Consider the following 12,012-nt stretch of genomic DNA (forward strand, 5'->3'; position numbering starts at 1 on the left):
ACTCTCTGGAATCTTTGCCAAAGCTCGGAATTTCTGAGTCCATTTTCACGCCCAGCAAAGGAAAGAGGAAGGAGGCGAGAGAGGCGGAGGAAGGCAGAGCGCGTGTGCTTTAAATGCTGGGATCCACTCGGGGACTCATTCTGTGCGTTTTCAGGTCCCTCATCTGAGGAGCATTGAGTTCGGGGTCTTCTCCAGCCTCTCTTTCCAGGGTGCATCCACAATTAAGGCTCCACCTCCACTTGGGTAATCGCACCTCCGCCTTGTAGCGCAGCTCGGGGCTGCACGGTGCGGAGGTGGGCGTCGGTGTGGAGCAAGCCGCGCCCCTCTGCCCTCCCCCTCCCGGCGAGGGGCGGGGGAGAGAAAGTGGCAGCAGCGCCCCCCACGCCTTCTCTGTGGAGCTTTGGCCTGCAGCAGCCCGGCGGCGCGGTGCAGCTGCAGCGCCCGGGAGTCCCGGAGCTCCTGCAGGGCCGCACAAAGTTTGCAGCCAGCGGCCCTGCACGGTCCAGCTCCCTGCGTGCTGCAGTGGCCCAGCCCATCGTGTTCGCGGAGACCCCCTTGGACGCCCGCTCGCCGACACACGGGGGGCGTGCCGAGAGAACTTTGAAAAGCCGCTGAGGAGGAACCTGCGCCTGCCTCTCGCCAGTCGGGAACCTCAGGAGGAACGGGTCTAGCCCGAGGGAATGCTGAGAGAGCCCAGCAGCCGCTGACCCGCAACTTTCCAGCTAGACTTGGCGGCGGGCTGAGCTTTGCCTCATTCCTGCAGCCTCAGCTCCCGTAGGTGGCTGAACTGCTTGCTGGGGAGGCGGGTGAGCCTCGGGGCTGAGTGCTGCTCTCGGCGGCATCCTTCTCGGGTCCACCCCCCGCCCCACCTCCTCCAGCTCAGCTCTCGGCGGAGCAGCCCGCGTTTTCCCGTGTCTGCGCGTCCCGGCTCCCGGCGCCGCAGCCTGGGGTTTGGCCGAGAGCAGATTCTTGGATGCTGAAGGCTGGGCTCCTCCTGCGAGAGTGCCGCGGCGGCGATGAGTGTCCTCAAAGCGTGGCTCGGGGTGGCCCTAGCGCTGGCGGAATTTGCAGTATTGCCTCATTGCGAAGGTAAGGTAAAAAGCGCGGTGCCGAATGTGTGTTCCTTCGTGCAGTTTAAAACACGCAGCAGCCTTTCGAGTGTTGTGGGTTGGGTGGAAGTTTTCTGATCTGGGGCGAGTGGTGGACATGGAGTGGGGTTTCCTCTCTCCTGAAATCTCCACTGCTGGTTTTTCTTGAGGTCAAATCACAGCCTGCTACGGCCTCCTCTCTGCTTTTTTTTTTTGGGGGTGGGGGGTGGGGGGTGGGGGGTCCTCTTGATGTGACATTTCTGAAAGTGGATCTTCCTTCCACTTCTATCCTAACCCTGAAGAAAAAGCAACTACATGGAGCCTAGGTGAGGAGTGAGTGGTTGCTCACTCCTGTGAAATCCTCAACCCAAACTCCATCGTTCTTTTTGCCCTCCTCACTCAATAAGTCTCCCCACTTAAAGACCATTTAGGATTTTACAAGTAGTGGGTTAGAGTATTTTGCTGTAGACGATTCAGTTGTTCTGAAACAAATCTTCCCCAGCACCGAGAGCACGAGGTTGCCGGCTTCTCCAGGAAAAAAAAATAGTGGTTGATAAGAGTAGAGGCTCTTCTTTTCTCTCTGGGTTCTCATTGGGGGGCTTCAACCCACTTCCTCAAGACTACGGTAGTGTATGCAATCTCGGATTAGATAATAAATCTGTTAGTAAATCAAGATTTGAGGGTGGGTGGGTGACTTGCTGAGTCTGGCGTCGCTGCTCCCCCCCCCCACACAAACACCCCCTCCGCCCCTCAGGCGCTGCGAGCTCTCACCTGCTCAGAGCGGCGGAGACTGTGACAGGGTTAGCACTTAGGAAGGGGGAAGGGAGTGGCGGGGCTGGGAGGGGAGACGATTTCCATCCACGGCTGGGCTCTCCGTTTCCTCTCCCGGCTCCATTCATTATTCATCCAGCTGCAGAAAGAGTTCACCTGCCCAGTTGCAAATCATATAGGCGGTGTTGTGCACGTGGTGGGGAGTGGGGACGGCTGGAGGTCGCGGGAGGACAAAACCTCAGGTGGGCTTCCAGCCTCCAGAGCAGTGGCGCCTCTTGGCTAGCCTTGGGAATTCACGCGCAGACTGTCCCCACAGGTTAAGGCGCCACCTTCTCACATGGTCATGGAAATTATATCAAAAGGGTGCTATTCCCAGGAAAAGCACGCCTGGGGGTGGGGGGGGCTGTACCGCCCTTTTTAAACTGTGAGCAACCTATTTTTTTTTTTAAAGAATTGTATATATACATGTGTATGCATACTTATAAAAAAACTTGAAAAATTTAATTATAGTAATTAACCAGACGGGAGAGTCAGCTCAGGTTCCCCAAACTTCAACTTAGGACTTAGAAAAATTACAGTTTCACCTGGTGGCAGTTTCTTATTTAAAAATTATATCTCAACAACACAGAAAACATGCTATCACTCCTGGATTGCTCACCAGGGGGCAGTTGGAACAATGCTGTTTCTCAGAAGCAAATCTCTTGAAATGACAAAAGCCATTATTATTAAGAGGCTGTGGGGTATGCTCTTTGGAGGATTGGTAGACATAGCTGGCAAAGTTTATGAACTGCCAGTTGAATGTGTGTGTGTGTGTGTGTGTGTGTGTGTGTGTGTGCATGTGTGTTAGTCCTCCAAGGATTCTAGGGCAACTTTGCATCCGATTTCTTAACCCACCTTCAGAGCATTCTGCCTGAGCTCACAAACTAGATCCTAGATTGCAAGATGTCTGCAGGTTCTCAGTCAACCCTTGCTTAGCTCAGAATGAATGGACACAGACATCTTGAGCACGTTATTTCTTTGCACCATGCTAAGAATTTTACACACTTTAGCTCATATAATTTGATCATTTGTGTGATAATGGTTTCACACTCACAAGTCAGCTATAGTCTTGGTAAGGCCTTTGCGTTGGGCCAGTTAAAGCTTTCTTTTTCTTTAAAACTAAGAGACTGCTTCCAGGCACCTTGAATCCCTGCACTCCAGAGGCAGAGGCAGGTGGATCTCCATGAGTTCCAGACCAGCCTGGTCTTCAAAGCAAGTTCCAGGGCAGCCAGAACTACACAGAGAAACACTGTCTTGAAAAACTAAAACCAACCAACCAAAAACAAAAACCAAACCAAAATAAACAAAACCCAATCCAACCCAACCAACCCAACTAACCCAACCAACCCCAACCAAAAAACCTAAGATGTTGAAATGGAAAACTTTGGCCCTCAGAGGTTTCCTCAAGTGATAATTATGATATTGACCCAGGGGACGATTTTAAAAATCAGGCATCTATTGGCACACCTTTAATCCCAGCACCTGGGAGGCAGAGGCAGGCAGATCTCTGTGAGTTCGAGGCCAGCCTGGTCTACAAGAGCTAGTTCTAGGACAGGCTCCAAAGCTACAAAGAAACCCTGTTCGAAAAACCAAAACCAAACAAACAAAACCAAACCAGGCATCTACATATGTCTTATTGGATGGGCCATACAGTCACAAACGGACCTGCCAGCTCGTGGAAGAGTTTGTTGTTCATTCTCAGCCAGCGACAGAGGATGCTTGTGTACTCCAGTTCATTCTTCCCTTAGTTAGAGTTGTTATGGGGAGTCCTTCCTCACTGGCCTGTGATCTGAGGGCAGGTCCAGGAATTCCTGAGTCTCCAGCTTGGCTCAGTGAGTTCCAGTCAGAAGGGGGATTACCAAATAACATTCTCTTCAATTAACTTAAATAGATCAGCCTCCGTGATTAAGTGACTGGCCTTGAATGAACTTAACTAAATGAGGAAGGTACTCTGTGGCAGTAGCTTTAAATATGTTTTCTAATTATAAATAAAGAGATCAAGGGTCAGGGCTTTAGGTCAGTGATAGAGCTTTTGCTCACGGCCCTGGTTCAATATTCACACATGACAATAACAAAAAAAAAGAGGGTGTTCTGAGATTTTCAGTTTCTAAATTTTTGTCTTAAGTATCAAGAGAAAGATGAATTTTTATAACCGAGTTGTTGGCAGTGTTATTGTACATGGCCTCAAAACTGCTAAACTGATAAACTATGATTTGAAGGATTAATAAAACCAAGAAGTCACAGGCGGCTTCAAACGTGGCTGCTTCCTGCATCAAAGAAACTGCAACATCATTTTCTGGAGACTCATCTTGAGTTGTTCTCATGTGTGGAAATTATAAGAGTTTAAACTAGTTAGACAGTTGGCATGGAATTGGGAAATACTGTTGGAGACCTGGCCCCTAGTTCGTGTCCCAATACCAGGCCCCACCCGGTGACTTTAGCAAATCCCACAAGCTCCCTCGTCACAGATTACATTGTAAAGGACCATTTGATTGAGATTTTCTTCTATTTACAAGTGTATCAGCAGTTTTGATTCTGCGTTTGGCCAGAGAGTTCCTTTGATGAAGCATTTAGTGCTTAAGACTCAGTACTGGTCACAAACTGTGCTGGCTTCTTCACTGACACAAACAGCTCCCCCTCCCCCCCATCTTTCATTCTGCAAACCTTTGTTGAGAGCTCTTATGTCCTCTTAGGTTTGGTGGGAGTTGGGAATTCTGACATCATAGGGAACCAGCCAAATAGCCCTTGTCTGTAGAACGTACTTTCCAAGATACATATCCTTAAGTTTATAATATTGGTAAAATAGCAGTAGCGCTCTGAGCTCGTGTAGCCCTTCTCGACTTTCTCAGGACTGAGGTTTTGCAGGCTCTAGGTGATTGATGCTGACTCTAACTCTGCAGCCTCTGGTTTTCATCACTACCTGTGAGTAGATACAGGTATATGATGTGTTACCGTAGGTTCTTGTTTCTAATATATTGCATTCCCATTCCCCTGTGGGATTAGATTTTGAGTATCACCTTCCCCATAGACATCCTGGAGTGGGGACGCAGCCATCTAGATTCACTGTTACGGACTTGGGTGGCAACCTCACTCAATTTTACTCAGGCACAAGTAGTCATAAAACACTCTCCACCATGGGGCTCGGAAGAGGGGAGAGACCACCACACGGCAGAGCTGGAGCCTCGTGCCAAATCGTCTCGTAGTCCAGAGGCAGTTGGCCTGTTTCAGTTTTAGTGCTCTATTAATTGATCTGAATCCTAGCTGAGAGCAATCAGGGCATGAGTCATCCTGCCAGTCCAGAAATGATTCTATTTTAACTATTCCACCGCGTGCCCAGCCATATGCCAAATTACAGCACAATAGCAAGCATGAACATTTAAATGCCAACTTGTGGCTGCTTGATCCTAACGAGTCATCTTTTGTGATACCCCTGCGTGCTGGCTCATTTTACCTCAACTTGAGACAATCTAGATTTATCTGAAAGGAGGGAGCCCCAACTGAGAAAATGCCTCCCAAGATCTGGCTGCAAGTCATTTTCTCAATTAGCAATCAACGAAGGAGGGCCCAGCCCATTGTGGGTGGTGCCACCTCTGGGCTAGTGGTACTGGGTTCAATAAGAAAGCAGGCTGAGCAAGCCATGAAGAGTAAACCAGTAAGCAGCACCCTCCATGGCCTCTGCATCAGCTCCTGCCTCCGGGCTCCTGCCCTGTTTTGAGTTCCTGTTCTGGCTTCCATCAGTGTAAGCCAAGTAAACCCTTTCCTCCTCAAGCTGCTTTGGTTGTGGTGTTTCCTCACGGCACAGTCACCCTGTCTAGGGCATCCTGCTCTCCTAATCTCTCATCTTACTGGCTCTACATGCCTCAGTGCCTTTTGACCTGTGTGTCTGTGTTGTGTGGCAGATCTTTCCCAGAAGACACAACCACACCATCTACTGCTGCTTACTCCAAACAGGGAGTCCATGACAGATCAAAGCAGGGCACCACCGACGTGTAACTTGGTAGTGTTTTATTGGGGTTACTTGCAGGACTATAGGTGAGGGGTTACTAACAGGAGTGGAAGTGACTCAAGAACAGCTGCATGACCAAGGCCCACCCCAGCCTGGGTGACAGCTCACAAAGCTGGGAACCTGGCACACACTGTACGGTCTGCAAGCAGCTCAACAGGTTGCAAAGTGTCCTTTCCGGGTGGCTCAGTTAAGTCCTTTTTAGGCAAATACAACTAGTTTTTGCTTTTTCTAGGCAGTTTTTTTTCTTTTGCCTCTGCTTCTTTCAGGCTCCTTGGTGGGTCTCTGCTTCTCCTTTATAACGTGGCTTCTCTGGAAACGATTCAAAAGTCTTTACTCTTTATACGCTAGTGGGAGAATGGGACCTAGTGAATCTGTCAGCTTCAGGGACTTCCTGAAGCTATGTTGAGTTTAGTTCCTGTCTTAAGAAGTGTCCCTTGCAGTATTTCACTTCTTCTTGGGCCATTCTGATGTTTCACCTTCCTGTAAGAATCCCGTTTAAGAATTTCCCTACAAGATGCAAAGTTTTCCTCAAGGATGAAACTGGTACCCAAAGCCTGACACTTTGTGTCTGTTGGATTTACTTAATCGACTTAGTTACCAGCCACTATCTTTGTGGCTAATAGTTTTTAGATGGAAGCATCTTAAAATTTTTTATCTCAAAATCTCCCTAACAATATTTTCTGCAGGTGCCTCATAAAGGACTATTATATTAAATTATTATACATTATAATTTCCAAGGGACTCTGCTTTTCTTGTGCCAGGAGATGCACCCAGCACCCACTGCCAGACAACATTCCAGCTTCATCTGGTGGTGGGTGTGCAGGCTGCCACAGTGTAGGAGAAATACGCTTGCTCTGGATGGCCTCGTCTGGCTTTGGGTGATGATGAATGTTTGATGGCACTGGGCATCACACTGTAATGTTTTCTTTTCTCCGGAGAGGAGAAATGAGGTTTTGGAAAGTGTGTTAATGGAGACTCATGCAGGCGGCTGCCTTCCGGGTAGCACTGTTTGTTTTAGGGAAGCCCTCGGAGGGCAAAGCTAATTTCTTTTGGAATTGCACATCGTGGAGTAACCCACATTGAGTTGTTTCGTTTTCTAATGATAGAATTTATCAGCTACATATTGTTTGACTTGGATCTGTCCCAGATGTTTGGCTCGAACAAGTGTAAATGTAGGGCCATCCTGAAGACTGCTGAGTGTTTTCCTGTTGCGGTGAGCCTCTAGGGTCTATCCTGACTTGCGGGAATGGGCTTTGCAGTGGATCTTTGCTTAGTTCTCGTGGTGCTGGATTTCTTTACAAGCCTTGGAAAGAAGCTGATTTTGCAAGACAACAGGATGGAGACCAGAACTAACATTGCAGTCACATACCCTGTAAAGACGTGGTGGCCGCGGTGGCCAGCGTGTACACTGGCTCAGGAGGTTATGCTGCCTAGGCGTGTCTTGTGCTTGAGCTTGTGTCAGTATCCTCTGTGATGTCCACATGACAATGACACCACCCAATCATGCACTTCTTGGAAAGTTGCCTTCTGTGATTGTATGGGAGAATGGTTTATTCTAAAGGGTAAATAGTGTCTTTTTTCCCCCCTAAAAGTTGAAATTTATAAGATTATTTTAAAGGTTACATACAGTTGAAAACATCGTGACGTACATGATAAGTGCATATAATTTTTGTCTGTCAAGTAAAAGAAAACCTGGATATGTCACAGATATTTAATTGTTTAGCCATTAAGAGATTAATAGTCTGAAAAAATGATTCAATTTTGTTAAATTGTACCTAAGTGGTGATTATCTCCATTATAATTTTAAAAACACCATTGTACGCTTTAATCATCAGACATAAGTAAATGAGTGTTTAAATAACTTCGAAAGTGATTGTAGTCATGAAAACAAAAGGGGACCATTTGGGAAGAAAACGGGACGAGTGGGAGGAGGGAGGGCGAGAGCGGGTAGTAGGAGCGACTAGGGCACACGTAGAAAGACCATCGCGAAACCCATTCTTGTGAATCCTGAATATGGTGCTGGTAAAATTTTTAAAGTGTATTGTTAGCCAGGTGGTGGTGGTGCACGCTTTTAATCCCAGCACTCGGGAGGCTGAGACAGGCGGATCTCTGTGAGTTCGAGACCAGCCTGGTCTACAAGAGTTAGTTCCAGGACAGGCTCCAAAGCTACAGAGAAACCCTGTCTCACCCCACCCCCCATGTATTGTTCGTTGGGGAAACAGCTCAGTTGATAAAATGTTTGTCGTGCCAACATGAGGACCTGAGTTCAATACCCAGTGTTACGGAGATGGAGTCAGTCACCCGCCATGCCTGCTTGCAAGTCCTTGTCAGTGAGAGACCCTGTTTTAAAACACACGATAGAAAGTACCCAAGTAAGGACAACTGCACCCGAGGGTGACCTGAGACCTCCACACGCACACATGTGCATCGCACTGCGCGCACACACACACACACACACACACACACACACACGTGATTCAAAAACTGAATTGTTGAGGTATATATTTCTTCCAGATACACGTTATTGTTTAATATTTATACATACATATATCTCTGTTCTTATAACATATTATAGATTGAAATACTATCTTCAGGACAAAATTTCTCCGAAATAGGTCAGTTGAGATGAATTTTCCCTCAAGCTTTTATCTCAAGTTTTTCTTATTTGAATGTCTAGGACATAAGTCATCTCAGCAACTTTACCTATGGAGATCTTGCTTCCAAACCCAAGTGTAAACATTCCTCTCATTTCCTTTAAAGATTGTGAGTTCTGTGATTGACGAGAAAGGCAGGCCAGCTCTCTGCTGAGAAGTTAGCCTTCTTAGGATCTGTGGGGATATGTCCTGTGATAAACTTGTCCGTCCCTCCTTGGAAACTGACGATGCCCTGTCATGACATGCTTCCATTGTATTGAATCTGTGCGTGTTTCCACCATGTTGTGTCTGCACGTGTTTCTACCGTGTTGTGTCTGCAAGTGTTTCCCCCATGTGTGTCTGCACATACTTCCTCCGTGTTTCCTCCATGTGTGTCTGCGCTTTCACCATGTTGTGTCTGCGTGTTTCCACTGTGTGTGTCTGCATGTGTTTCTACTGTGTTCTGTCTGCATGTGTTTCCACCGTGTGTCTGCACGTGTTTCCACCGTGTGTGTCTGCATGTGTTTCCACCGTGTGTGTCTGCATGTGTTTCCACTGTGTGTGTCTGCACGTGTTTCTACTGTGTTCTGTCTGCATGTGTTTCCACCGTGTGTGTCTGCATGTGTTTCCACCGTGTGTGTCTGCACGTGTTTCCACTGTGTGTGTCTGCACGTGTTTCTACTGTGTTCTGTCTGCATGTGTTTCCACCATGTGTGTCTGCATGTGTTTCTACTGTGTTCTGTCTGCACTCTTTGCTCTCTATTTGGTGTCTCAATTGCTGTGAGGCTCGCTGGGAGTGTGCTGCACGCTGCACGCTGCTCGCAGGTTAAAGGACACCTGTTGTGTTGCTCAGAAATCACCGGAAAATGTGTGTATGCTGCTTAAAATGAGGATTGCGATTTCATATGGTTCTAAAACATAGACTCATTTTCTGCTGTGCTAGCTGTTCAGAATGTGAGCACCCCGAGTCAAATTCTCCCCTCTTCTGCATTTAGAACAGATTATCTTTTTCTTTTTTCATTTGGTATCTAATGACTGGAAAATACAAAGATGTATCGGTTCATCAGCAGCCCATCAAGGAAAAACAAGAGCGAGAAGAGTTTCAGAGGTCAGGGGCTCGGTAGGAGAGTGCTTTGCAAACAGCTTCCATCTGTGCTGCCCCACACCGGCTTACCCTCCCCAGTGAAGGACATGCTAAACGAAAGGCGTGAAATAGGTGTCTTTGTGTTTATATAGTCACCCAGCGAATGACTATTATGTGGACAGGCGGGAAAGAAGTTCAAAGACATAGAGACAGCCCCTTTCCTGCGCGGCGCGTGTACTGAGGTGGCGAGGCAGAGGCACCATCTCCATCATGTTTGCGGGTGGATATGGTCAGAGGCCTACAATCCCAGCTCTCCAGAAGCTGAGGCTAAGGTGGGCTACATAGGGAAACCTTGTCTCAAAACAAACAAACCTAAAGCAATCAAGCAGACAGTAGCAACAAAGACAAATAGGATGCCCCAGGAAAGTATAAGAATGGATCCGACAAAATAACTTGGGCACGGAGGCCTATGAGTTCAGAGGAGAAGGATGGGACCCAGAGCACAAACCCCCAAGAGACCAGACACATCTCCACAGGAACTGAAACCGAAAGAAACTTTGAGATGTGAAAATTACTATGGAATAAATCGGCTCCTTGAGTTGATCTGGAGAATTTATGTAGCAAAGAATGAAGGAATGGCTTAGATAGATAAATTCAGAGTGGATTATGGAAGCTTTTGTGACAGAGCACATAGATAATAACACTGTATTTACACTGTGCCGCTATACATGCATTTATTTTTATTAAAATATAGCCATATGACTTCCCTCCCCTTTTCTTCCTCCACCAGTTCTCTGCATGCCCTCAAATTCCTGGTCTCTTCTTTTCTAATTATTGTTTTACACACACACACACACACACACACACACACACACACACACACACACACGCTACTAAGCCTGCTCAGTGATGCCTGCATGAACATGATTCAGGACTGACCACTTGGTATTGGATAACCGACTTCTCCCTCCCCGAGGGGAAGACTACCTCTCCTACTCTGAGCATCCCTTTGATGCCTACAGTTCCTTTGTCAAACTCGTGTTAGTATGTCTATTGATGTGTTCCTTGTTCAGATCTTTAGGCAGCCATATTGTTGAGGTTTAAAGACATTTCTTTGAAAATCCAAATGATATACTTTAATCGTGCACTTTGTCACATGTCTGCGAGAGTTGATCTGATGGAAGGGGTTATTCTCCTATGGCAAGAACTTTGAGCCTTTAAAGCAAAGTCGTTAGCTAGGTCTGAAAGTGGTGGAGTTAAGAAATAAGCATGCCGGGGTAGTGACTATTGCTTTGTTATGCATTGTTTTGTAATTCTTGTTTGTTCTTTTCCTCCCACAGGTGCTTGTCTCTATCAGGGTTCCTTGCTTGCGGTAGGTCATTCTTAATTCTGTTTCATTTGGATTAAGTGAGATGCTTGACTGAAATGACTGAGTGAGGGGATTGTGTCACTGCAAAATATGTTTATTTTCTTCTCCACGGGTTGAGGATTCCTCCGCTACTGGTACCCGTACCATCGCGCTCAATTACTTAATAACCCCTCGAGAGTGAATTAGTTCCATTCGTATACTCAAGTATTGAACGAGGAGTTTGCCCCCAGCCCATCTGCATTCAGTGTCTCTCCTTTGTGTTCTTGCAGTCGGGGATAATTGGGTCCCATCCTCTGGTCACATGCAAACCAGGGCACGACGTGGTGTTTGTGTTCCTGTTACATTTGCTTCCTGCTCTGATCCCGTCTTTAAAAAGATGCTCTTATTCGATTCAGTACAACAGACGAGATTCTCGATGACTTCTCTGAGTGATAAGCTTAAGTTTCTGGTAAACAACAAACAAATTAGCATTTTTATCTCTGACCCTTTGCCCCGCCGGGGTAGGCAGAATTGATTTTGAATTTAATGTCAGAATGACTTGGGGGAAAAGCTGATGCAAGCCCCGTGCGTTCCTTTTCATTAATAATGCACTGTGGTGCATAACAGTGTGTTAAAGCCTTATTGAAAAGACTGTCTACACTCCATCAACTCTAATAAATGCTATGACAAGCCATTCTTCACCGCTTTTTCAGTTGGGGCTTAACACATGCTGCAATAAAGCAGACTCCGAGGGTTGGAGGGATGTGCTCATTCCGTCCCAGCCTGCTATTGATACGTGGTGTGATTTTAGTTTGTCATCTTCCATTACCCTTGTGCTGAAATAGATGAGGAGTAGCCGAAGTCTTCAGGAGTCTAGATAATTATAGATATTTGAAGTAATATGGTCTTTGTATGCTATAGTTGCTGTTCTGAAGATGTATACACACACACACACACACACACACACACACACACACACACACACACATCCTTCCTGATAGTTTTCCATTAAAGAACTGGAAAAAGCTATTTTTTCCCCTCTT

At 46.8% G+C, this 12,012-nt stretch overlaps 1 protein-coding gene across 1 annotated transcript in view; it reads left to right on the top strand.

Moving 5' to 3' along the window:
- The first annotated feature begins 459 nt into the window (after window positions 1–459).
- Window positions 460–12,012, top strand: part of Fras1 (Fraser extracellular matrix complex subunit 1) — a 407,009-nt gene continuing 395,456 nt past the window's right edge. The window contains exons 1-2 of the mRNA XM_026785092.1: window positions 460–1,089; window positions 10,962–10,993. Of these exons, the coding sequence (XP_026640893.1) occupies window positions 1,017–1,089; window positions 10,962–10,993 (105 nt within the window). The 5' untranslated portion in view covers window positions 460–1,016. The remainder of the gene's footprint in view (window positions 1,090–10,961; window positions 10,994–12,012) is intronic.

This window comes from Microtus ochrogaster, linkage group LG1 (assembly GCF_000317375.1).
Source record: "Microtus ochrogaster isolate Prairie Vole_2 linkage group LG1, MicOch1.0, whole genome shotgun sequence".
Lineage (NCBI taxonomy): Eukaryota > Metazoa > Chordata > Mammalia > Rodentia > Cricetidae > Microtus > Microtus ochrogaster.